The following is a 26,069-nucleotide window of genomic DNA, read 5'->3' on the forward strand; positions in this document are numbered from 1 at the left end:
GCTTCAAAATCAGGACTGCCATTCACTACCATTACAAAGCTTGGAAGAGCAATGGTATTTATTAATATAAGTCATTATACCCTCCTAATTATATAAGAAAGTCATATACACCTAGGATGGCTTGAGGGTGAGTAAATCATGGGGTAATGTTCATTTTTGGGTGAACTAACCCTCTAAGTCTGCGGTTTAAAACAAAGAAAAGATGTAGGAGGATGGTTAGCGTGTTTGAACAGCGGGAAACTCTATATATTCTTCTAGTGTGCGCATGTCAAAAGATCAATTCTGATTTGAAGCTCGTAACATAGCGTGCACATCAACCCCATCACTTTATTTAGTGTTCATGTAAACTACGTTCAGATTCATTCAACAAACGGTGTCCCATGTAAATGTAGCTACTATCAATGGAGTGTACTTTGAATGGCTGGTGTGCTCAGATGGAGTAGTACTCATAAAATGAAGTATACCTAGCTCTAATGTAGACCAGACTTTATGCCGATAGTCAGGACTGGCTATGCAAGACTACAAGACAACTCCTAACCTTGGTGGCACTAAGTTCAAATAGTCAGAATGAGGCTTCCCATCTAGACATCACCCTGATGAAGTAAAACAAAAAACAATGGTACAGAATTCATGTCGGTGAATGGAAGACAAAAGAAACGGTCTGTTCTGAACACTTTAATGTTGACACAGGTGAACAGTAATCTCCAGATAAGTACAAACAGGTGAAGACAGAAGCAGCATTCTAGACCAGCACAACAAGCCACTACTTTGCAGGCAATGTCACCAAAGAAAACAAACAAACGAAAGAAGCGTGTATAAAACAGTACAAGTGATGCATGAGCACATCCTCTCTCGTTTGAACACTGAGGTCAGACTACACCTGGACTGGAACTGAGAGTTGAGATTTAGGTTCACTCCAGATCTGTCCCACTACAAATGCACCTCCTTTAGAGTCCTGACTTTCTTTCCCTTAGGTTTTCGCATCGAGAGCAGCTTGTGGTCGTCAATACTGGAGGCACAATCTATGGTGTTGGTAATTTTTCTGTAGAATAGTTCAATACTTGAGATCTGTTAGTGAAATCAGACTTCTTAGAACCTCGCAACTCACGTAAACCACAAGCAAAAGGGCACATTCTGTAAATGAAGCACCAGTCGTCTTTGGAACGGATTTGATAACTGAATTGGGGAAAATGCTTGCTCAGCATCAAGGTTCACGATCTTCTACTGGCCTTCAAGGTTAGTCCATCCTGAATTGAGCCAATTGAAACGAGGCAGAAGATGTGACCGCCAGTCCCTTGAGGGAGCAAGAGTCGGTAAAGCACCTTGGCCTCTTAAGGACGAAAGACTTGAGTGAATTTAAACTTAAGATGCTAAAAGGCAGCTACTCAATGTCTTGCTACAGGAATCATTTTTAAGGCCACATGGCGATGAAATGGTTAAACAAAAACCCTACGCCGTTAGAGCAGGGCAAGGCTGATTCTTAGTACGGCTCCCCTAGTGGACAGGATGACGAACCCTACGTAGCTAAAACCATATTCGGACACGCACACATTCATACCGAGAGCCGAGTAAAGACCTGCGCCGCTACAATCGCTAACAGTTACCCATGCTACACTAACCCTAGGCTCATCTCAAAGGCATCGGACACGTTCCCTCTGGGCAAAGGCAAACTTGAGTTATGAGGGAATGCCAGTGGAAAAATATCAGCAAATGGCACCTTCTCCCATTACACTCATAAAGGCAGATCATGGTTAAAAAAAGAAAACGAGGAATGTCAGAAAAAGGAATGACGTGGGATAATCGGGAAGGGTTCGGGACACACGAGGAAGGCGAAGGGGCAGTGAAGATTACTAATAACATCCATGTCAAAAGTATCCATGAGGTTTTTTGAATTTTTTTTTTTCCTCTTGGTTTTACTTTTATATACAAACAAACCAAAACACAAAATATGGATTGTGCACGTTTTTGTTTGTTTTCACATATATATTTCATGAAAAGCCTCAATACTCATTTGGGAGGGAAAGGGATAGGAACATGGAGGAAGGGATTGAAGATGGGGAAAGTGGACGGAGAGAGAAAAATCCTTTTCCTTTGATTCAGTTAATCCAGGACTATGATGTTGATGGTGGTGGTGATGATGACGACGATGATTGAGGGAACTGGAGGAGGTTGGAGGGGAAGAAAGGGAGTGAGGAATTAGGTAGGAGGATGGCAAGAAGGAAAATGGGGGTTTGGAAACAACTCAATCTTTCCAGTCCTTCTTGATGTTGAGGTTCCATTCCCAGGACAGGTGGTCGTGCTTGTCGTCGTCAGTGAACTTGGATTTAATGTTGTAAGTGCCCCGGGCCAGCATGCCTTTGGGTGCCTCCTCCAAGGGTGTCAGGAACTCGTATTCATTCGGCCGGGGCCCATAACTGCCCACCATGTAGTCAGACTTGTCAACTGAACACAAGAAACAGGTGAAGAGGTTGAAATTAACTAACTATACTAATTCATTGTCAGTGGAGGTTAGAGCAATCACATTTTTCACCAAAAAAAAAAAAACATTGATTGAATGACCCCAAAATTCAAGATATGGAGGCAAAAATGCCCTTGTACGAGTTTATGTATTTAACATTTAAAACATGATAAAGCAAGAGTGATGCTCTTCCCAAATATCAGCACGATTGCAAACGAGATATTGATTTTCTACAACAGTTCAATAAACAAGTTGTTAATACTGGGTTACGTTTTAGACTGAATTCTCAGTTTCAGATTACTTTTTCTCAGACACGAAAATAGGAGTTCCAAGAAAAGGCACTAGTCTCTAAGAAACACACAGGGGTGTTTTATTACTGAACGAATCCATGCAAACACAAACAAACTTGTAAAAGAATGAGTCAATGATTCAATCATGTTCCTGAATGAATCCGCCATTTGACTTAATTGGTTAAATGAACGATTCACTCATTAATACAGTGACTTTCCGACACATTCTGGCTGTTTTACTTTCCCCATTTAGTTTTACTGTCCATTCCTACTTCCTGTTTGTTTGTGCATAATTATTTGCATGGCCTCTCTATCAAGCATACATGGGTTGCTTTGTTGGAGAAAGAGGTAGATTTCCAACATCCAGTTCCTCAAGGAACTGAAGGCTTTTATTGTTAAATAAAGCAAAATCCCACCAGACACGCCACAGGACTTACATAACAGGATTACAACCAGTCCCTAATACCTAATCACCTGACCAAAACAATATAATGCACAAACCCCTTTAAAAAAATATGTGCATCAATTTTTAAGAATATGCTGTTGCTTGAAAGAAAATGAAGCCCATTACAAAATGTTTAGCTTTGTGTTGCCAAATACTCATGAAAAAGTCACGAGTAAAATAAATACAATTATGTAAACGAAGTATTACAGTATTTATACATCATAGTAGTATTTGTAGCACTGCATTTTTTAGCAGAATCCAAAATAAATCAATAAAACGAGAGAATACTAGGAGAACCGTCTTTTATTTTATTTTTTGATTTGCGGGTGACATGCATGAACATGAATGCAAAATTGTGTAGTTTTTAAAGAGCACTTACTCTTCACCCCTTTCCTAAAGGTCTGCTGTACATACTTCAACCCGGAGACGATCTCTTTGTTTACCTGTAAACAGATGTGAATACAAATGTGGACCAGTGAAGTCACGTTATTTGACTGATAAACAGGAACAAGTTCAGTGCAGCATGTTTGCATATGCAGTCAGTACACAATGTGCCGGTGTTTATGACGTAATGTGGAAGTACAGGGCGTCCAAGCTTGATGATAGAATAATTCCCAGTAATTTACTGAATTATCCAGACACTAATACATGGTTATGAAATATAAACTTTAGTTATTTTACTGGAAATTCAGTCATAATGTAACTTCTACTGTACACAGTTAATGTGCCGTGCGATTGTTGTACCATGCTAGAAGTTGTGTGATAGCATTCATCCCTAGCAGTCACTGTTTAAATGAGTCCTGTTGTGATCATCTAACCTTGAAGCTGATCTTTATCCTGTACTCCACTGCCTCCTTCAGCACGAACGACTGCTTCTTGTAGGACTCCAGATCACCTGAGAGAGGGACAAACACACGCTCAAGATACTACAGTGAACCTGTCGAAATACCAGCCAAGCGTTTTTATATTGACATTGGCCATTAAAAAAAACCTGTATCCGATGACCACTAATAATGACCTGGATAATAAAAAACATGCCAAAGAAAGTTTAAAGGTTGAGCTGGCGTTGTCAGGTGTGGTATGAGGCTGAATGTGAAGACAGACTGCAGTTGAATCATGTTTCCAGCAGATGGCTGCAGGACACACACACTCATTTCTCTCTATCTCTCTCTCTCTCTCTGTCAGATTTGAGCTCTTAGGCTGCTGTGCTTTATCTGGGTCATGTGACCGTAAGATTACCTCGCACCACAGGTTTGGTTTGGCTTAGTCATAACTTAAATAACACTCCCTAATAACAGCATGAATATATCCAAGAGAAATGAGCTCAGACTATTACATCACAACATATACACTGTTGAGTTGTGATTATATAAATAGGGTATTTGAATATATAACAAGCTATAAACTGTCAAAATTACAGGTCTCATGCTAAGTCTTATTTTCAAAACATATTTGTAATGTTCATTACTAAATAAAAGCTCAAACAATGAGGTTTGTATCCACGTTTGAGCTTCCGCTTGCCATATTTGATATGCACTGATGAATAAGATTAAAATGTAAGACTCGATTCATATCGATTACTTTTCCGATGTCTTAATGAACTTTTGAAGCTTGATTTTTTATATTGCCTTTCCACGGATGGACAAAAATGCTGAGGTTGAACGAAAGTCTTACGGGGTTGGAAGGGTGAGATGACAATTTTTTTTTTTGGGTGAAATATCCCTTTAAGAACAAGTGTTCTCTACTCACCTTGCAGGTCAAGGGTCAGCGGGGCGGGAGCCGTCTCACACACAAGAGTTAGCCGTGTCACCTGAACGTTGGGAGCGGTGGGATCTGCAAAGTGAACAAAAGACACAAGAAAATGACATAAGAAAAGCCGTAGATTTACTTTATTACATCCAGGGCCTGAATTTTATTTCATAAAATGGCTGACTCTTTATGGAAAGGATTTTTTATTTTATTTGAGGGGGGTAATATTTTAGACAAATGTATTAATGTACCTAAATGCTCAATGTATTTGTGTTTTTACAACATATTTTAAGAGCATCTTGCAAATACCCCAATGCATGTGATGCTACACATTATGTTCCTTTTTATTTATGTCACTGATGCAATTATGTTGCCGAATAATATTTAAGTGCACACTTTGTGTTCAAGATGTTACTATGTGGTCATTTTCACTGCGCAAAAGCATTCACACAGCACAAGAGGACTTGATTTCAAACTTTGAATTCACTTCTGGAAACTGGTAAAACAGTGCAGTCAGATTCACGTGTGTGTTGATCTCCAAACCTCAACCAACAGGCCAAACCGATTTTTGGCAATCGAGCGCTCATTCTGATTATGGTCTTGACTTCTAAATGTGGCTCTATTCATACACGCTGATCATTGTATTAATATTTTACACAGTTAAGATGAATGTTGTGCAACCGGACCAAAGAAAAAAGAGAAAATGATACATTTGGTCCTGGTTCGCTTAGCGTTCACACTTTTTAACACCGAACCTAAAGACACAAAACACAAGGAACAAGGATACGCTCACAACCTGATTGGACAGATTTTACGACGCACATTTTTACCGAACATCTAAAACAATGCTATGTTCTGGGTTAAACGGGCTCGTTGTATGTGCGTACATACGATGGTATTCTGACCAGCTGAGGACTCAAAAAGAGCTTATAAAAAGTGTAAAGGAATCAAAACAGCTCCACGTTTGCACACACAAATAAAGATCTGCTGTGTGAAGACGCCTGTACTGAATCGTGATTACTATGATGAGAAAAAAACAGGTGTGCTTGAGCATTCAGCCCTTTTAGGGTCACATCTTGTGACATCACATCCTGTTTTTGGCTTGTTTACATGTCTGTGGTCCGTGTTGTGTTCATATTTCATTCGAACCGCACCAGAGTTCATTTGGAAGCAGATCAAGACCCATCTTTTCAGCATCACGGTCCACTTGTTTGGAGGCACCAGGGTTTGATTATCAGCGTCCACACTTGCCAAGTGTGAACACACCCTAATATACTCGCTAAACTTGCATGCTAGAGAATAAATGTTTGCAGGAATTTCCCACAACACTCGCACCAAATTCGGGCCCTGATATCAGAGACTTGGAGGTCAGAACAGTAAACAAACACAGAGCGAACTACCCAGCAAACACTAAACCAAGAATTCACTAGAAGTCTCACTGGAATGTTTCTCACTTGTGATGCATACGATTAACAACACCAAGTAAAATGTTACATAAACAGCATTTTCTTATCACCTTCAAAAGAATGAAGTCTAATTTTGAGTAAACAATGACCTTCACTTCAAATGTTAAAATAACGAATCCTATTCCAGATTAGAGACAGCTTGACTTCCAGAGGATGAGAACTTCCAGAAAACTCTTTTGTTTGTTTGAGCAGCTTAACCTCCGCTAATGTCGTGAGATCGGGGCGGGTGTTCAGCCGGCCGGCTGAAGACGAGGAGCGGGTGTATTTGGGGAAAACAAACTTTTGCAAATCCATTTGCTGCCGCTTGTTCTATAAGCAACTTCAGAATTTTGTTTAGAGTACGACCAATAGCCCAACAACTGACGTCCGTGTAAACGCAGGAACTACACAAACACACAGCTGGAGATCATCATCCATCATCATCATCATCATCATCTCTGACGTCTGTGTGGTGCTTTAGTCACTCTACAGTAGGAAATGAGATTCAAGAAGCTCTTCAGGTGAAGGGATGAACCGTAACACACAGGGTTATTGTAATGGCGGACTGCTGATGAAAGCAAAAGGAGCAGGAACTCTCGAGACGTGACCTCGTTTTTGAGAGACGACGCAGAGGACAGCAGACGCTAACCAGGAGTCTACAGCTCTAGCCCAGAACAACATCATTTACCCGAGGAGGACACATTCCTGGATCAACATTATCTGATGGTCCTGGAACAACACGCGTATCTGGAGGAGAAATCACAAGCTGAATATTTATCAAGCTACGGTTCAATACGTAACAATGCAACACAATATCAGAAGTGGATTGCGATTGGAGCTTCAGCAATCGTGAGAGAGAAATAATCCTTCAAAAATTGAGTTTAAAACACTTGCGCTTAGAAATGTATGTTCTGTAATTGTGTTTGTTATATATGATTTTGAAAAAGTTTCAATTCAGTGCCTCTAAAAATGTCATGTTGTATAATCATCAAAGAAAAGGCAATAACATTTCCCTGACATTGTCAAAAGTCTGAGGTCGGTATTCATTTTTTTAAATGTTCTTGAAGTCTCATGCTCACAAAGGCTGCATTTATCAGAAATACTGTAAAAACAGTGATATTCTGAAATGTTACCATTTAAAACAATATATTTAAAGAATATTTAAGTTCAATGATTTTAATATATTTTATAAATGCAAAGCTGAATCCAGTCTTCAGTGTCGTGAGATAAAAATCTCTTCTAAAAGTAAAACTTGTTGTTTTTTTTTACACAAATGTTATGAATAATTTAAGTTTGAGGAGATATTTTAGAAAGAAATAGAAAGTTTTTATTGACCAAACTCAGTCATGAGGGGCTGCAAGGGTTCTTCTCCATTAGTCTGTCATATAAGCTACATAAGATAATGATGAGAACATTATTTTAATGCTTTTAATGGTGAGACTTATTTTTGAAATCAGGTTCTCAGAAATTATATAAAAATTTTGATTCGCGGAATTATCAACTTTACGTGGGTTGTGCCTCGGCATGGCACAGCGCGGATGAATCCAAAGTTTTGAGGAGAATGTGCGGCTGTCAGTCGCCGCGCTGGTGGTGTGGAGACTGTCATTCGCAATCACCGATTCTACTTTTTGGAAGTATGACCAACAGAAGAATTTTCACTGGAAAATGTAATCTGAACAAGTAACATCCACTTTTGTTCTGACCAACTAAGAGGAAAAAGCATTGCAGTAAATCGCGCTGATTAAATCTAGCGATCGCTAATCATATCACGACAAACCGTGCAAATTATACTTTGTCCTCAAATTATTAATGTTAACAACATCATTATTTCGTGACTACATTTAATGCCCTTCTGATATTTATCCTTGTTTTCGCATGGGCCGGTTGCAGTCTCTTTTTTTCTCTAGCCACTCCGAAGTGCGAAGTATTTCTCGTTTTACAACGGGTGAATGTCAAGTTGTTCTGGATCCGCCATCAAATTGCTAAGTTTAATCATATTCAAGTGCTGTGAGAAAAGGTTGTAAATCTCCACCTCCAACATCCTCACACTCATCGCCCACTAGCCGAGACTCTTCTTTATGTGGACAGATGTGACGTAATGACACAAAGACATGCTTGAATTTCCCAAGGAAATCCACCAGTACCACTGGAGTTAAAAACATTATTACAAGCTTTCCATTTTGAATCGAGCTACGGCAAGCAGAGAGTTCTGAACACTGGCTGGTTATGTACTTGCTCTAATTAATTTTTTCAAATATTTAAATTTTTAACCCAAAAAAGTTACGGACTGCAGCTTTAAGTATAAAGAATTGTCGGTATTTGCTGAAAATATTCATATCGGTGCATCCCTTAATGTAACTTAATTATTTTTGAATGCATTAATACAACAAAAAGGGGGGAAAAAGGAGCATCATGTGATGCGCCAATGAGTCTGAGACACGTTTTACATGTTTCCATATTTCATGGGGATTGTCCCATAGGCGTAACGATTTTTATACTGTATAAACTGTATAAGTTTGAACATCTCCTAAACCTACCCATCACAGAAAACCTTCTGCATTTTTACATTTTCAAAACAAATCACACACAAAAAAAATTGTCCCTACAAGGATATTGCCATCTTTGTGGGGGCATTTTGTCCCTATAACACACGGTTTATCAGAACCCCACACACACACACACACACAGGCCTGTAGTGCATGCCAAGACATACTAATCATATAAGCTAAAAATGAAAGCGTGTTGAAAGAGGAGCAGGTCCATGTGATGTATTCTGAGAAAGGGACTGCTACACTACAATCTGAGGTGTATGTGTGTGTGTGTGTTGCGCAGAAACCTTCATCAAACTAGGCCAGAGCAGAGAGAGAGTGAGTACGAGAAAGCGACACACACCTGCAGCGACACTGCAGTTGCCCAGCAGCGCCTCCTTGTACTTGCGGAGGCTTTCGTCATGCTGGTCGAGTTCCTGGATCTCCTGAAGGCTCTTCTGTGCCGGTGGCTTGTAGTTGACAGACTCGCTCTGTTCGTTCTCCGCTGCGATAGCGGCCAGCTGCTCTGGTGTGGGCTCCTGCTCGGCCATGATGCACAGCTGGAGGGAAACGGCAACAGGGTTAGGGGAGAGGAAACAAACGTGCCACAAATATCCACAGCAATGGAGATCTGACCCACATAACGTCATGTGATCAGTTCCTCCAGCGTGTTAATTTTTAATACTATTAATGGATTTGAAATGAATTCACCAACGGAAGCGGCCTAATGTGGGCGTCTGTATTCAGCACTATTGCATTAGTGGTCAAAGCCAATTACTGTAGGGGCTCAAATACACTACACAGCGCTGTGTGTGCTGCCTATTTTTAGGCTGATTCACGATTAAAAATTATATATATATAAAATTTCCCAATTTATTTCAAATGTATACAAGTGTAATATATACTAGAGTTTAAGTTCATTTATGCTCACCAAGGCTGCATCTATTTCATGTCAAATACAGTAAAAACATTTTACAATTTAGAAGTTTTCTATTGTAATATTTCAAAGTGTACTTCATTCCTGTGATTAAAGCTGATTGTTCAGTCTTCAGTGTCACATGACCCTTCAGAAATCAGTCTGATATGCTGATTTGATGCTCAAGAAACATTTCTGAATATTATACGATGTTAAAAATAGATGTGCTGCATCATATCTTTGTGGAAACGTTACCATTTTCATGATTCTTTGATTAAAAAAAGTTCAAAAGAACAACATTTATTTGAAATATAAATCTTTTGAAACATTAAAAGCCTGTACTGTCACTTTTGATCAATATATTGTATTAAAGTACTAATTCCATATATATATATATATATATACATATATCTATCTTACCATCCTTGAATATTCTTAGTTTATGTACAGTAGTCAACATTTGAAGTGGATCAAACCCTTTCATCAAAGTTATACATGAATTTTGAACAATACCCGGTCTTGTCTTGGGACAACTTCGATTAACGTTTTTGATTCACTTCGAATGTCGACTGCTGTAGTTGTAAACACTGTAATCTACTTCAGTCCGTGCACAACAAACATACAGTCGTAAACCGATTCACAAACTAATGACTCTAAAGATTGTTATCTTTACTCATGACAAATTACTCTGACAACCAGTTCCTGAATTAGCATCTGATTCGCTCGCCGTCTGGATGTTTACATCCCCCTGTCAATGTCTCGTCCTTATGTCTTCACCCAGCGAGGCCTTTCAAAGACGTACGCTAAATGAAGAAGTGAATGCAGAGAAACACTCGTGCTGCAATGCAGTGGGCTTGGAGCAGAAAGTGCTTGTGTTCTCTCCCTCCTGGCGCACTAAAGTCCGACTGATACGACTGCTTCACCTTTACCGCAGCTTCTGTAGTTTCTGTTCTGCAGAGCTGCAGCTCACTCTGCTTCACTGTGGCCTTTCCTTACATGGTGTTGGCGTGCTAGACACACACAATCACACTCATAACAGAACTGAAGCGCTTTCAACGTGCTTTGACACTTGGAAGACGCATCTGCAAAAGAGCAATCACGATTCGCTGTGATCTTTTGCGCTTGTGATTTTGGCAAGTTGCTGACTAATCCAGGCCAAGTTCTAGTTTTACAGCAGGTTTTTTATTAAGAAGTTAAATTTTGTAGGGGCGTTTCAGTGATGCTGAATACGTGAACCACAGAATCCAGACATAATTTTTTTAATTTACTGTACAAGGTGGAACGTCATTGGCATAATTTTTAATGAATAAATCAAAAGTAGGACTGAACGCCAAAATAAATGGTGATATGGACTAGAGTCTGTGGATATTAAACCGCAAAAAAAAAACAACAACAAAAAAATGCTATTTAAATATGTAGTCTGCATTTTCTACATATCTGTGTGTGAGTGAACGGTGCGGTTTTGTCAACTACACAAACTCAAGCATGCGTGACATTCATGATATTAATAAAAAAGGTTATTAAAACTAAGGATTTTGTTTTATTTGATGAATTCAGGAAAAATCTGTAATATTGTGAAAAATTACAATTTAAAATAATTTATTTTCAGCATCATTACTCTAGTCTTCAGTGTCACATGATCCTTCAGAAATCATTCTAATATGCTGATTTGCTGCTCAAACATTTCTGATTATTATCGATGTTAAAAACAGTTGTGCTGCTTAATAGTTTTGGGGAAACTAGCACTGTCACGATACTGGAATTTCGATACAATACCTTGAAAAAATATCGATATTCGATACCATTTTCCATACCACAGGGGAAACTGCCATATACTGTATACGACCATACAGATCATTTATTATTATCTAAATGTTTTGACCATTTGGGTAATTCGGTTGCAATAGCTTACACACAGAACAGGGAGGCTTTATCTGGGTCATATCTTAAATTTGAATCATAAATTGAATAAACTAAATTTACATAAAAAAGACAAATGATCAGTAATAAAATAACAACAAACAAACTGGAAACGAATAAATAAATACAATAGAATAGAATAAAGAGACAAATTAAATATGGCTTTAAGTTTTTCAGGTGGGTCTAACGGTGGTATTCAGGTAAGAAGAGAATTACAGAAATTAAAGTAGGCAAATCAATGGCAAAATAACACTGATAGTCTTTAATGTAAAAATTAAATACTGATTAATGTTTACAATTAGGCTAAAGTTACAAATGTTATTCAGTTATGAGCAGCGAGTGATTATCTCTGTCTTTTATTTGATTAACGTGACAGATAGCAGCAGGTTTATTAGGCTGCTGTCACTTTAAGAGCTTAAGCACGGATCCAATATACTGTTACACAACATGCGTTTTCTCTCGACTATTTATGTTTCAAACCTGACAGTATTTACCTGAATACTCAGCAAGACTGGCATTTTGGCATAATTTTGCATGTATTTTGACCGTTTAAGCGCAATAAGACAAAAAAAAAACAAAAAAACCTCAATTTGGTTTGAGAGGCGGCTTTTTACGACAATAGATCAGTGGCGCGAACGTTTTTAGTGTGAGCGCGAAACCTGTGGGAATGACAAGCACTATTCAACCGGAGAGAACAGAGACTAGCGAGTGACAGGAGGCGGGAGTCACTTCGCCATCGGAGAGAAGAGAGATAGAAAGCGCATCTGGTATCAGTGAATCGATACTATTATTATTATTACGGAGTATTTGAACCGTTTCAGATATTTCAGTATACTGTGTACAGTATACTTTATACTTTCAGGATTCTTTGATGAATAATCTATTTTATATTGTTGGGGCATATCTAAACATTTTAAAACCTGTTATTTTCAAAGCAATGAACATTAAATAATGATTAAAATAGAAATGAACAATTTGCTGAATTTATACTGAGAGCCGCAGCTACATGCATGCGTTATCTTAAAGGGCCTTAAAGTCGTCAAGAAGAGAAATTCACTTGGCCGCCAACAGCACAACAATTTCTATAAACCAGACAACTTGTTTCAAACAAAGAGCAAAGATCTGCCAGCTTATCTGACAAATAGTTGTAATGAGGACCACATATGAACAAACGCCATGAGATTTGAACCGGGAGAGCCAGGGAACAGAGAAAAAACATCCTCTCGGCATATGGTGTACTAGTACAGTCTGTAGGTCCTGCATATCGAAGACAGATGTTGTTTGCGTAACACTTCGGGAGACTCACAAACGGGCTGCATTACTGGTGCTCACAATGTAGTGTGGTTAGCGGTTAATGTGCTGGAGCCACGAAACCCAACAACACTGTTTTCTGCTCTATCCCTTATCATTAATAATGGAAGGTCTATCAACAAGAAAATTGCACACAATAATCAATAAAAGAGCGTAACATTCAAGGAGAATCTTCAAAGTCATCTTTTGCCTTGTGAAAACAGTCTCAGTGTTGGCAGTGGATGGTTTTGGCCACGGTCAGACAGGAATTCAGATAACACTGCACAGCTTTTTCCATTCTGGGCCTCTTCACACTCCTGACAGGGAAAGAGGCCGTTCTCCATCAGCAGGCTCTGGCACGCCGGTCCAGCGGCTAGCTTTTCAAGTTTAGGATCAGAAGCGAGAGGCACATAATGGGTTGTCGTCATGTTCCCATTGGCCCTAAACCAGGCGTGTCCATTCCTGCTCCTGGAGGGCCACCTTCATCGCAGTTTGGCTTCAACTGATCTGACTTGACATTTCTAGTGATCCTGAAGAGCTTGATTATCTGGTTAAGGTGTGTATGAAGCTCTAAAAGTGGCCATGCTGAAGAGGACATAGAGAAAAACTGCTTTTCTTGATTTCTGGAAATAAACGAGTCCTTGATGTAGGGGTTCAACGGTTCTGAATAATAGCCATTTTGGTGGTGGAATAATCGGAAAATAATCGATAGAAATAATAATGGTTAGTTCCAGCCCTAGTAGAGACCAATCGGACACTGTTTTACAGATGGAGCGTGCTTGGATTGGATGGATTGTTTAGATCGACAGGTCTTGATTTACCATGCGCCACAGAATAGGAGCACAAAGCTGAAAGAGCGCTGGAAGATCATAACTCATCCACATACTTATGATTATAAAGACTTTTATGATTTTACACATACAAGTAGTTCTTATGTTCAGTTAAACACTCAGATCACTTGTTTGGAGAGGTTGTTGGACTTGATAAAAGGCTACCGTGGTTCTAAATCCCATAACTTTTGATTGCTTTGAGATGTCAACACAAAATTTGGCCCAGATGCAGTTGACACGATTAGCCGTGTTTCCACTGTCGGACCATGTTTGTTGGTTGAGTAGATGGTAGTTTCAACTAATCTAGGGGCGGGGTGGGACTAAGCATCAACAATCATTCCTGTTTGGCTCACACCGTGTTCTAACTACACGTGACACGACGCCGCGACACGCGATAAAAGGTATCTTTTCCGTATTAATCAGAGTTTTTGTCCTAACCAGCCATGACAGCGACAGGAACAACTAACACAAAGTGTGGCAATGATAATCTCAGGTACTGTTTATGTGCTTTATTTAATGTGAAAAGCATGTAATGTGACTTTGAATATCATTTAGTGCTCCAGCTTTGTAACTATAAAAGCAACAATGTATAATGCACCTTAGATCTTGAAATTAAACAAATGGAAACAAGAACGTTCAAACTGTGAACAAACAAGTGTGACAAATATTGTTTTAGAAACTCAGCCTATGTATTTTTAGTAATGTTTAAATGGTGTAATATTTGTGAATTTGATTATGTAGCCTACTTATCCATTTTCTTGCGAGTGCCATCAAGATTACTCTCTGGTGCTGTGCACTTGCCGCGAGACTCCGCCCACACGCTGTTCTGATTGGCTGTGGGTTTTGATTGATTTCGACGCATCTCGCAGTCGCGTCACTGGAATCGCAATCGCTGGAATCTTATCACATTGCATCCGTTTAGGACACGGTGTCAGAGGAACAAACCGCATGGGTTTCTTTGACGTTCAATGCTGATCAAAACTTGATGACGCAATCACGTTCACTACGGAGCCTCTGAATGTCCAAATGCGGCAAAGTGAATCTCCTCTTTACAAGACTTTTTAAAGCATACAGATTGGATTAGCGGTTCAAAAGTTATTAAACATTTAAGCACAGTAGTTATTTCAGCCACAGGCGACTGTATCAGTCTTTAAGGGTTAAAGACATTTAAAACGAAATTCAGCTCAATTGTGATCCGATGGGGATTCTGATCATCGTACGAGGCAGAAATATCTACATGCAGAGGTGGGTAGTAACAAAGTACATTTGCTTGAGTATTTTGGGGGAAAAATGTGCACTTTTGAGAGTAGTGGGATCTTTAACTCGAGTACATTTTCTGTTAGAATTATTTCTTTTCTGTTGAACTCTAGTCTGGTTGACATGGTATTACATGAAATGCTATTAACATTTACAATTTGTAGATTCAGTGATAGTAAATTATTATGACAACAGTGTTTTAATGAACACTGACCTCCCTAGTCGAGAAGCTAAACAGGCTGAGGGAAGCAGAACAGAAAAACACCCGTGAGTAATAAAAAGCAGCTCATGTCCCTTTCTGGAGTGGGCAAAAGTTGATTAAGACTGACGAAATACAATCCATTTCTTCAGAAGAATCAGCAAAACATGAAAACAAGGTCGAGTTCAGCCTGTAAGCATTTATGTCCAGATGACATCACTTTAGCTGCCAGAGTAACAAACACCCTTAGCCATTTGGCAGCCGCCTCAACGTTAATAAAATGCAGAAAGGAGTGCTGGGTAATTTCACACAGCTGAGCATGACGGCGAAATCGTTTAACAAGGGTGTAGCAGTTCTTTTCTAAACATAGGCAGCAAGTAGGCTACATAACCCAGGGAAACAACGGCAGGTGACTTTATAAAGCATCTGGTCGATGAAAACAAGGCAAAGTGAGCCGTCAAGGCCAGTTCAAGCTCTTGACAGTGGAGACGGCTTGAATTTGACGTTGGCATCACCCACTTTTCCATCCGATTCTGTCCAGCTGAGTCTAATTCACTCTAATTAGGGATTATCCAGAAGTGTCATCACTAGGGAAGCCTGAGCAGGACTAACATGTTAGTCTAAGGGTTACAAAGCCCAAGATTAGGCTCGTTACTGAGCAACCATTAAACTTAACAAGATTATGAAGTCAAGATTAGTGCTAATTAAAGGGGGGAAGTGTCGGTAAGAGCGGTGGGATGTCAAACGGTGCCAGGTAAAGAGGATTTACCTGACAAACCCAATCAGTTTCCTCAAGAGACTCCGTTGTCCTCAGGTTTAAACTGAGTACAGCAAAGACGTGTGAAGTCTAAGTTGAAGTGACTCTAGGCTATAAATTCTGCATTGATATAGCTACTCGAAACAGATGATATAAATAGTTTGATGGGGAAGAAAATGAGGCTGTTGAACAATAGGGCTTCAACACCCATTGAAAACATTCCCATTCTTCTCAAGTGCAGTAGCTTGGCTGGCATGCGACGTTCAGCAAGTATGGCAAAAAAGAAAAGAAAAAAAAAAGAAATAGTGTTGATCATACAGCCAAATAAACATTGTTACATGTGAATTGTCAAAGTAAACTATTGTAATGCTTAAAACAGAAGCCTCTAGCTCTGGATAATAATATTGTTACGTAAGGCGATCTTACAGCCAGGAGACTGTAGCTATGGAGAGCACTCGTGTTAATTAAACAGTAGGTCTAATCCGCTGGGAAAGGGAAAGTGAGACTCTCACTAGATGCTGCTTCGTTTTCCAGACATAGCCTAACTATTTTTCACTCTGTTGACAGGGCTCAAGACAAAAAAAAAAAAAGACTGGCACTTCATTTGAAACATTTCTCCAGCAAACGACAGACCACAACACAGCACAGAAAAATAAGTTTCTGTCCCACTTAACCCCAAACCTCAACACAACGGTAACGCATCCCGTGGCCGCCGCAACAATGGCTGTGTTTACATGCACAACTTTTGTTTTAAAGATGCTCTAAGCGATGTTGGGTGACGTCACTTCTTGTTGACGTTCGAAGTATTGTCAAACAAAACGGAGGGTAGCTCGACCCTCCCTCCTCCTCATCCCGTCCCGTCCCCTCCCCCTCCCGTGCTTCCTCAAACAGTCATGAACCATTTAGAAAAGGCAAACTGGATTTACGCACCTGTCCAGCAAAAACAGAGCCACCTGAATGCCGGATTGGAAGCCCTTCTGCCGGCGTAGTTCTCGCCACCTTTTCAACGCTTTTCCGATGTAAATTCTGGACTTCGCGTTCCTTCTCCCTATACTTTGTCATTTGTTTATTGTAACGTCGTCTTTTTGGTCGTGTGTTGGCCATATAAAAATTCTCAAGAATATACAATTTTAACGTTAGTTGTTGTTAGGACATCTCTTCTCTAGCTAACTTCCCTCTTCATCTCTCTCTCCTCCACTCCCCACACCCCCCTTCATGTGCACGCGCACTAACCCCCCAACTCCACCCCCAAATCATTCTTGTACATTATTAGCTGGAACACAGTTTGTTATGTTTCGTGTTCCAGGCTGGGCCAGTTTGTTTATCTTGCCGTTTGTGGAGCCTGTGGTGTCTAGAGAGACCGCGTTTGTTTACAGTGTGTTCAGGGGACAGGCAGCTAGCGGATAGTGAGGAGATGTTTGCTGTATGTGACAAAAAAAAAATGTTTTGGCCTAAAAAACGCGTGACATCGCTTAGAGCACCTTTAATCGGACTGAATTCATTCTGATTGATGAATCTGAACGTAGTGTTTACATGAAAGCTAAACAAGTGATCGGGTTATAGGTCTCAAGCTTCAAATCGGAATTTATTTTTTGACATGCAAAAGAATACACAGTTTCCCGATGTTTGCGCTTAATAACCATTCTCCTACATTGTTTTTTTTAATTGTTTTAAACAGCAGACTTAATATTTATCAATTTCTGGTCATAATTTGGAGACAATGAGTATGAACCGTTGTGCCGTGCTGCTTATATTGATCACGCAGTAAAAATACCCCTCAATTTCATTCGGATCGAGCTCAATCAAATCGCTTAAGGTGTTTACATGAAGGCTGATTGAGCCGTCAGTCCAATTACTAATGGATTATTTGGTTGCATGTAAACATAGCCATTGTGAAATATTTAAGAGTAAAAGAGTGAACTGAAATCTGTGCCACATGGACAGATGACAAGGCAATATGGGAAGAAAATCCAAATCCACAGGGACAAGCACAAAACAAAGTGGGGTCAAGTAAAAGGGAAACAGACGTTTTCAACCATCAGTCTTAAAGTAAGATGAATTGAGCCCAAACAGCCACAGTGTGCAGGAACAACAATTATCCCCACCGTCGAGTCATGTGTAGCTCAGCACAACGGAGGAATTGTGGGTAACAGAGCACCACAAGTACTTGGCCCCAACCCACGAAGGCTAAACTTAATTAGAGTGGCTGAGTCAGTAAAGAAACACTCTGAACACAGGCCAAAACACCACAGGCCCCAGCGTGGGGTGAATGACAATGTTCCTGGGCAAGTTGAAACTATTTGAACTTCATATAATAAACCACTAAATTCAACATTTAATTATAAAATGACAGCAGGATAAGTTGAAGATGCACAGAACAGATCAGCTCGTGAATAAAAACCCACTGAAAAGGCTCAAGTGCAATTTGCTTCCCTACGCTGATGTATTTCCTATTGAAAGAGGAAGCTGGGGTGGGGCACATCTTTAAGTAGCCAGTAGCATTGAACCATGATATGCTACTTGTACTTGTTACTGCTAGTCACGTGGTTTTAGATGGGGGTTCAATGTCATTAAAGGGAAGATTTGATGGGATACGGATACGCCCAAATGTGCAACATGAGTCATCAATATATCTATCCTAGAAGAGAAAGACAGTTTAATTTTAAATATGGCTATCTGCTAAAGATTATATTTATAATTCACTTTTAGGAAGAACTGAAAGCCAACCGAACTCTTAATTTAGACCGCATGGGGTCTTAACACATGTCGAAAGTGACACATTCTGAGGATAGTCTGGAAAATTCCAATGTAAACAAGAGGAACATTGTTCATATCCCTGCCTCACCCTGGAACTCAGGGAATACTTCTATAAACAATCCATTATTTTCCTATTGGCCTTGGCTCTCTATTCCTACACACGCAGCCTTCTAAAAAGGCAGCATTCTTACTGAAACATAAGTGACCTCAAAAGAGATGCAATTTTAAGGTAGCTTCCCTTAAACAATCTCCAACTTAAAGTCACCGTGAAATCCAAATGGACAAGTCTAGCTAAATGTTTTAATGTAGCAGTGTGCGATAATGGGATTTGTCGATAACGATAATGTGCTTGGACGGGTTTAGACTCCCAAAGCTTTTGAAATTCTTCATATTCTGTGCTGTGGTTAGTTCACAGCAGTGACAGACATTAACCTTTTCATTAAAGGGTGATGTCACCTTAAATTGATTTCCAATGGCATTTCACCTTTAATAAGGGCAATTTTCTTCCAGCCTTATTAGATGTAAGCATCATTTTAGTCAAATATTACATCAATTTTGGCATAATATTATATTTCAATATTAAGACAGACTGCTACCATTCAAATTAAATTAGTATCAACTAGGACTGTCACTTTTGTGAAAAAAATTCTATTGGATTTTTTACACAAGTATTCATTGAATCGATTGTAAAATCGATTTTCCACGTCTAAAGACGTTTCCATTTTAAATGCCAAATATAGGCAAATCCACTGACAACTAACAGGCATTAGGACGCACACAAGCAAGCAATATTTCTGATGATTTATTGGCGTGAAGTTTCGTGCACAATGACAAACAGGTGTGCAACATTCTCGAAAAACAATAAGCAGAGTGGACTGCCATAACAATGAAAAACATTGTGTTTAAGATTAGAAATGTCAAACAAAGACCGTAACCCGAACGAATCTGTATCTGTATGCATGAGACTGTCTGAATACCGTCAGAATTCACATTTTTTGTAGTAAAAAGAGACACATTATGCAGAAGGATAATTTGCTGCCATGCGTGTTTGTCTGAGCCTGCAGTTGCTGTGTGACGCGCGTTCGCATCGTGACGAGCTGGACGCGCTCCGAGAGAACGCTGTTAAAATCGATTCCCTATTTTCGTTTTCGAAACTTGTGTTAGTTGGTCTGATCGATTGTGCAATCGATTTTCGAACGTAAAGTGACAGCCCTTTTATCAACAAAATCCAAAAAACTATTTGTGTACTGTATGTGTCACAGAACCTGCATTTGAAGCAGCATTTAAATGCGTATATACTTACAAACGAATTAGCTAATAATGCTGAGATTAATGTTTTAAAAAATATAGAATATATACATGTGTTTGTTTTAATGAAATGATACTTTAAATATGAAACTAAAACTGCCAGTAGTTGGTGCCAATCTGACACTGTTTTAATGAGCGGATCATTGAATCATTCAATCAACTGATTCATTCAAATGGCTAAATAATTCGTTTCAAATTAGTTAATTCACACGAAGCAAGTGACTATCTTTATAAATGGATTCATTGAATCATTTATTTGTGAAAAAAAAAAAAAAGAAAAAAAGAAATGCTGATTCATTCAAGACATAATTACCTATGAGTTGCTCAGAGATGCACAATGGTTCTGTTACGGCTTTATTTGGGGACAATAAGGGGTGGGACAATAAAGTTATTGATTGTAGCCAGATAAGTTTCAACCCCTACCCCTCCAGCGACTCAACATGCAACGTACAATTAGGCCTGTCGCGATAGTCGATAAGTCGATTAATCGCACGATAAAAAAAATGAGCTCGATAATTTTTCCGGCCGCGATAATTCCATTTGCATGCTTGTTTGTTTTCCTCGTCTCTCTCTCTCTACCAAAGAGACTGGATGACCACTCTCGCTCGGTTCTTTAGCGTATAGGAGGAGTGAACCCTCTTGTTGTCAGTTGCATGGTCTTTGTGTGGGAAGGCGGCGCTTGTCAGTCACATGGTCTTTGTATGGGAAAGCGCCGGCGGCCGCGGGACTGTTTGCGGCTACTGCCGGGAGAGAGAGAAGACGCTAGTTGTGAGTTGCGACAGCGAGCCCAATCACATGAAAATGCATATCTATACCACAAATGTTATTTCTCGTGCCATTTATATGCCAAAAATAGTTTTTGCGTGCATATGATACACTCTTTATGGCGTGTAATACGCACGCACTCCTCACCCCTAATCCTAACCAAGTATTTTCAGTGCGTAGCATGCACGCAATAAAGTGCGTCTCTGTCTTCCCGACAGTACACAATCACTTGACAAAGTAACAGGAGTAACAGTGCAAAATTTGGGTGATATGGCTTGTTGAGGCTTTTTTTATTTGTTTACAAAGGTCCTAACTGTCAGTTTTGCCTGTTATGGAATGTATCACTATTTAATAATGTCTAAAGCCTAATATTTAATATTTTTTGAAGTGCAATTTTGTTTCATTTTTTTTTATTAACAGACATTTATTTTGTTAACAGACACTAAGAGTCCATTGCTTTCATTGTTTTTGGTTGTTTTGTTCATTTTTTTGGATATTTAAAATGTTTTCCGTTTTCAATGTTTAATATTCTTTAGAAATAAAAGTTTATAGATCGTTGAAAAGGTGTACCTGCATTATTATGCCATTATAATTATATTAAATGAAAATGGTCTCAGTACGACAATATTATCGTTTATCGCGATAATTTCTTGGACAATTTATCGTCCAGCAAAATTTGTTATCGTGACAGGCCTACGTGCAATTAACAACAAACCAACGATCTAATCAATTCCCAATAGACAAAATCAAGTCTCTCCCTACATGTTTTTTCTCCTTTGAGAAGCCGTTTCAATCACAACTTCTAGCCTAATTCATGCTGACTTTAAAGCAAAGGTTTCATATGCTGACAATTTGATAAGCGTGCACTGGAAATAAAAATGTTTTTAAGCAATAAGCCCCTTGATTTAGGACATCTAAGGGGCGTTGTTAGCAACGACACGAAGCGGAGTGCCTAAAACCCCTTTAGCTGTTCTAAATCCACTGTAAAACACGGCTTTGAGGTGCTTATTGCTTTTATAAACCGGTTACTCCATAAAAATATTCATTTTAATATTTATTTTATTCATAAAATAAACACCAGTAGCTTATAATGTGAATACCATTACAAAAATCATATCAAGGCTGTACCAAGGTCTCCAAGCAAGCAAACCAATAAACACGCAATACGTCAAAAGGAAATGGGAAAAGGAAATTGGCACAGCAATAGATGAGAATGACTGGGAAGTAATGTGTAAAATACAGTGGAAGACAACTTGTTCGTTAACTTGGAGAGAATTTGGATGGAAAAAAATGAGATTTTTTATTACCCCCGCCCAGAAATCTCACCAAAACATAGGAACAGGATGCTGGAGACTGTGTGGCGTCAATGACGCTAATCATTATCATATATTCTGGGCCTGCCCAAAGGCTGTACCCTTTTGGCAAGAGGTACATAGATGCTTGGAGAATATTTTTCAAATTAATATTCCTTTTGATTTCTTACATATGTACCTAGGTATGGAAACCCCAAATCTGACTTTGGCTGCAGATAAGTACCTGCTTAGGATTCTTTTACTGTCAGCCAGGAAGGCAGTGACAAGAAAATGGCTTCAACCAGACCTACCAGGTTCTGATGAATGGTACAACATTATAAACCAAATATATATAATGGAGAGACTCACTATGACCTTGAGATTAGAAAAGGAGAAATTTATAGGTTTATGGTCTAAGTGGATTGCATATATAAGTGCAATAAGACTGGATCTTGTCTGAGGTCTGAGCAGCGAGGGCAGACGACACAGGGTTGGGAAGGGTGTGGTCAACAGGAGAGAGAGGATTGAAATAAACTGTAGTTCTGTTAGGTAGTCTGTTTGTAGTTTTGTGTAAATGAAACAAAACCTTATCCACTTGCACCTTTTGTATATAGGTTTTTTTTTGTTTGTTTGTTTGTTTACGTTTTGGTTTACATGTAATCACAAAAAGGTCAATATATATATGTGAGGCAATTATAATCTTTTGTTTTCGAACCAAATGTCTCATTTGGAAAAGTGCATAACTAATAATATAAGTATAATTCACTTTTTTTTTTTTTTTTGCCTCCAATGTAAACTGTGAAATGTGAAAGATCCTTATAATAAAAAGAAAGTAAAAAAAAATAAATAAATAAACACCAGCAACAAATAATATAACGTTATAACACATTTATTCCTCCGCCAAGCAATGTAGTTCCACAGAGGTTGCTAAGCAACACATGCAGCAACAAACAATCACAAACGGCAGTTGCGGAGTAATACTAATGTAATGCGGTCACGTGTGTTTGTTGAGTGATTTACAACGGCTTCGAACATAGCTCAACCAATCAGAATCAAGGACCGGAACAATCCGTTTTATAAAACTAAAACGAGACCTATTAAAAGGATGCAGTGAGAAGTGTAGAGCGTCGAGCAGAGTAGAACATGAGTGAAAGCAGGTCAATGGTGTGTTGCAGGTTCATCAGCACCACTAAGGGAGGGGGTGATTTAGGTTTGGCCAACTTGTGAAGAGATTTCCCTGGCAACAGCCATGAGCCTCGTACCTCACGATCAATAACACTGCCTGCATCAGAGGAGAGTCAGCCGTGCTGTTGGTAATGCTGATTTTTAGTTCGGGATTGGCTCAACTGAAAACAAACATGGAGCGATCCCTAGGGATCCCCAAGTGTTTTTGTTAAGTTGAAGGTCAGACATGTCAGGGGAGAGCAGTGCGATTGTCATTGACCTAATACTGCAAAAAGCTTGAGAAGCAACCGAGGTCCTTGGAGACAGAAAGAGACACGAGGATAGAGACAGGAATAGATCACACTTCAAGAAGCCCCTCCCAGCTTTGGCTCTTGTCATAAACATGCTAGGTCACACTGTAGTGGTGGAAACCCTGTTCAATGTTCAGAACTACAATAACTGCCACAACACATGAACTAAGCCAAGTTTCTTCAATATCCTGAGCCTCTTCCAAATAATTTAGGTTAGTATTCATTATCTATAAAGTCCCCCTGTGGAGAAAATCAAGTTTTTAATATTGTTTATATGTCTATGTGGTGTTTTTAATGTACTTTAAGACAAACCATGTGTAAATTCATAAGTCGACACCATTGCTGAGTATTTTCTCCTTAAAACTGCAGTGAAACAAAGACAGTCTCAAAAACACGGTTTGAAATCGCTGGTGTTTCTGACGTCACAAACTAACCAATCAGATCAACGTGTGATCGTCAACCAGTGTGTCTCTGAGCTGGTGTGAGTGAGCGGAGGCGGGGCTAATTTGCATATTCATAGAACCTCGTATAATTAATGAGGAAAAGGTGTAGAGTTACATTCAAGCTATTTTAAGGCATGAAGACATTTTAGTTTCAAGGAAAAAAAAAAAGTTTAAATATGACATTTTGGTGAGTTTTAATGAATACAATAATTGAACACAGGGGGGGGGGGGGGGGGGGGATTAAAACAAAGAAACAAACAGAACTTTTTTTTATAATTGTATTGTACATGGAGTTTCCTCAGATGCTAACGTGTTGAGATAAGGTGGCACCAGCACCTGATTTGGTAGAACTGGGGGTGGGGGGATAATTACTACTATTTTGCATTAATAATAAGCACAGTAACTAATATTACGTTTATTTCTTAGAAATGCACATTTGACAGTAAAGCACTGAGCTTGAGTTGAGGTGCAGATTAAATTAATTTATTAACGACACTAAAATGTAAAAATTAGTTTTGATCATCACATAAAAAATAACATTTAAATTGGATAATATTTAGAGCTTTGAAGAGCTGGAAAAAGTGTGAAGCAGTTGAAAGTCCTTAAACTTAAAATACATAAAATCCATGGTGATTTGTTGGTGAAAAAGCCTTCTTAACTTGTTATATTATACTATAACTTGTTAATTATGCGCTGAATTTGAACGCTTCCCACTTGATCTCGCAACGATGTTATTAATACTGCGGCGAATTCAACCGCTTTCTCACTGGTTCTCCCGGCACTGTGTAGTTTATTATGATACCAACATTTTTGATATCAGTGAAATTCCACAATTATTAATACCACAGGGAAAAACTATATGAATAGAGCTGTGCCAAAACATTATTATTATTTTTTTTTGTAGATAAATGCTGTTTTACACGAATATTATGACACGAGTGCTAATAAATGATACATTGCAAGTTGCAGCCATGGAAACATTTGGATTTGTGCTGAAATAGAGAGGTAAGCTACATGAGCCCATAAATAAATCCATTTGTTGGCTTTGTATTTTGTTTTGCAATCGGGTCACACGATTATCCACAAATTTAACAATACTCCATGAGTTGTTCCACTGGACATGGAATCTCTAGTTTATTTTCTCAAATCTTCACTCATGTCTCTTTTTTTTTTTTACAGACGAATGATTATAAACATTTCTTCCTTTCTTTCACTTTTAAATAGGTCTACTATATTCACATCCTTTACTGTAGTAAAACGTAGAAAAACACTGCAGGGCAAGGTACCTTTTTGCTTTCACATCAAACTCTATTTAACACTGTTTGTGCTTGTTAGACTTGGTGAGGGACGTCAAGTTTAATTGTATAGCACATTTCACACACACCGGTAATGTAGTTTCATGTTCTCTGGCAGCGCAACATTAAATATAGCCTAAATGTGTTTGTCTTTGTTTTGCAACTGCAGACTGAATGACAAATCACATGGACAAGCTGGTATGAACAGTTTATTTAATATACGTATATATATATATATATATATATATATATATAAACAATTCTCATTTCCACATGCCTAACGTTTTTGTCCAACTGGAACTAACTTGCTTTTCAAGATTTTCTTCAAACTGTAAACTGACTGTCAGAGCATTTACGCTATTGCCCACTATACAAGCCCTTCTTACAGCAAAGCTAAAAGTGCAACACATCCGTTTGCATTATGAATTTTACTCTGATATTCTGTGAAATCAAGCTTGCATTTCACACATTAATTTTTGGAAATGTCTGTTTCAACTTTTTACATACGAAAAAATATTGCAGTTTAGTATTGTGAATTGTTATATTAATTCATATAAATTAATGTGCCGTGTATGTAAATGAATGAGCATGTGCAGTGCTATGACTAAATATTTTTATTTGAGTTACTTAAGTGAACAACTTTTTTAGGA

At 38.8% G+C, this 26,069-nt stretch overlaps 1 protein-coding gene across 2 annotated transcripts in view; it reads right to left on the reverse strand.

Moving 5' to 3' along the window:
• Positions 1 to 662: 662 nt before the first annotated feature.
• The window catches only part of arhgdia (Rho GDP dissociation inhibitor (GDI) alpha), a 30,207-nt gene continuing 4,800 nt past the window's right edge, over positions 663 to 26,069 (reverse strand). Inside the window, exons 1-6 of one of the 2 annotated variants that reach the window (XM_081368649.1) lie at positions 15,343 to 15,557; positions 9,280 to 9,475; positions 4,943 to 5,026; positions 4,012 to 4,088; positions 3,573 to 3,636; positions 663 to 2,442 (exon numbers count right to left, since the gene is read on the reverse strand). In XM_081368649.1, the coding sequence (XP_081224775.1) occupies positions 2,243 to 2,442; positions 3,573 to 3,636; positions 4,012 to 4,088; positions 4,943 to 5,026; positions 9,280 to 9,466 (612 nt within the window). In that variant the 5' untranslated portion in view covers positions 9,467 to 9,475; positions 15,343 to 15,557 and the 3' untranslated portion in view covers positions 663 to 2,242. Of the gene's footprint in view, positions 2,443 to 3,572; positions 3,637 to 4,011; positions 4,089 to 4,942; positions 5,027 to 9,279; positions 9,476 to 15,342; positions 15,558 to 26,069 lie in introns of those variants that run through there. The other variant, XM_081368648.1, reaches the window with a different exon arrangement.

Source organism: Scardinius erythrophthalmus (assembly GCF_964197995.2).
Source record: "Scardinius erythrophthalmus genome assembly, chromosome: 1".
NCBI lineage: Eukaryota > Metazoa > Chordata > Actinopteri > Cypriniformes > Leuciscidae > Scardinius > Scardinius erythrophthalmus.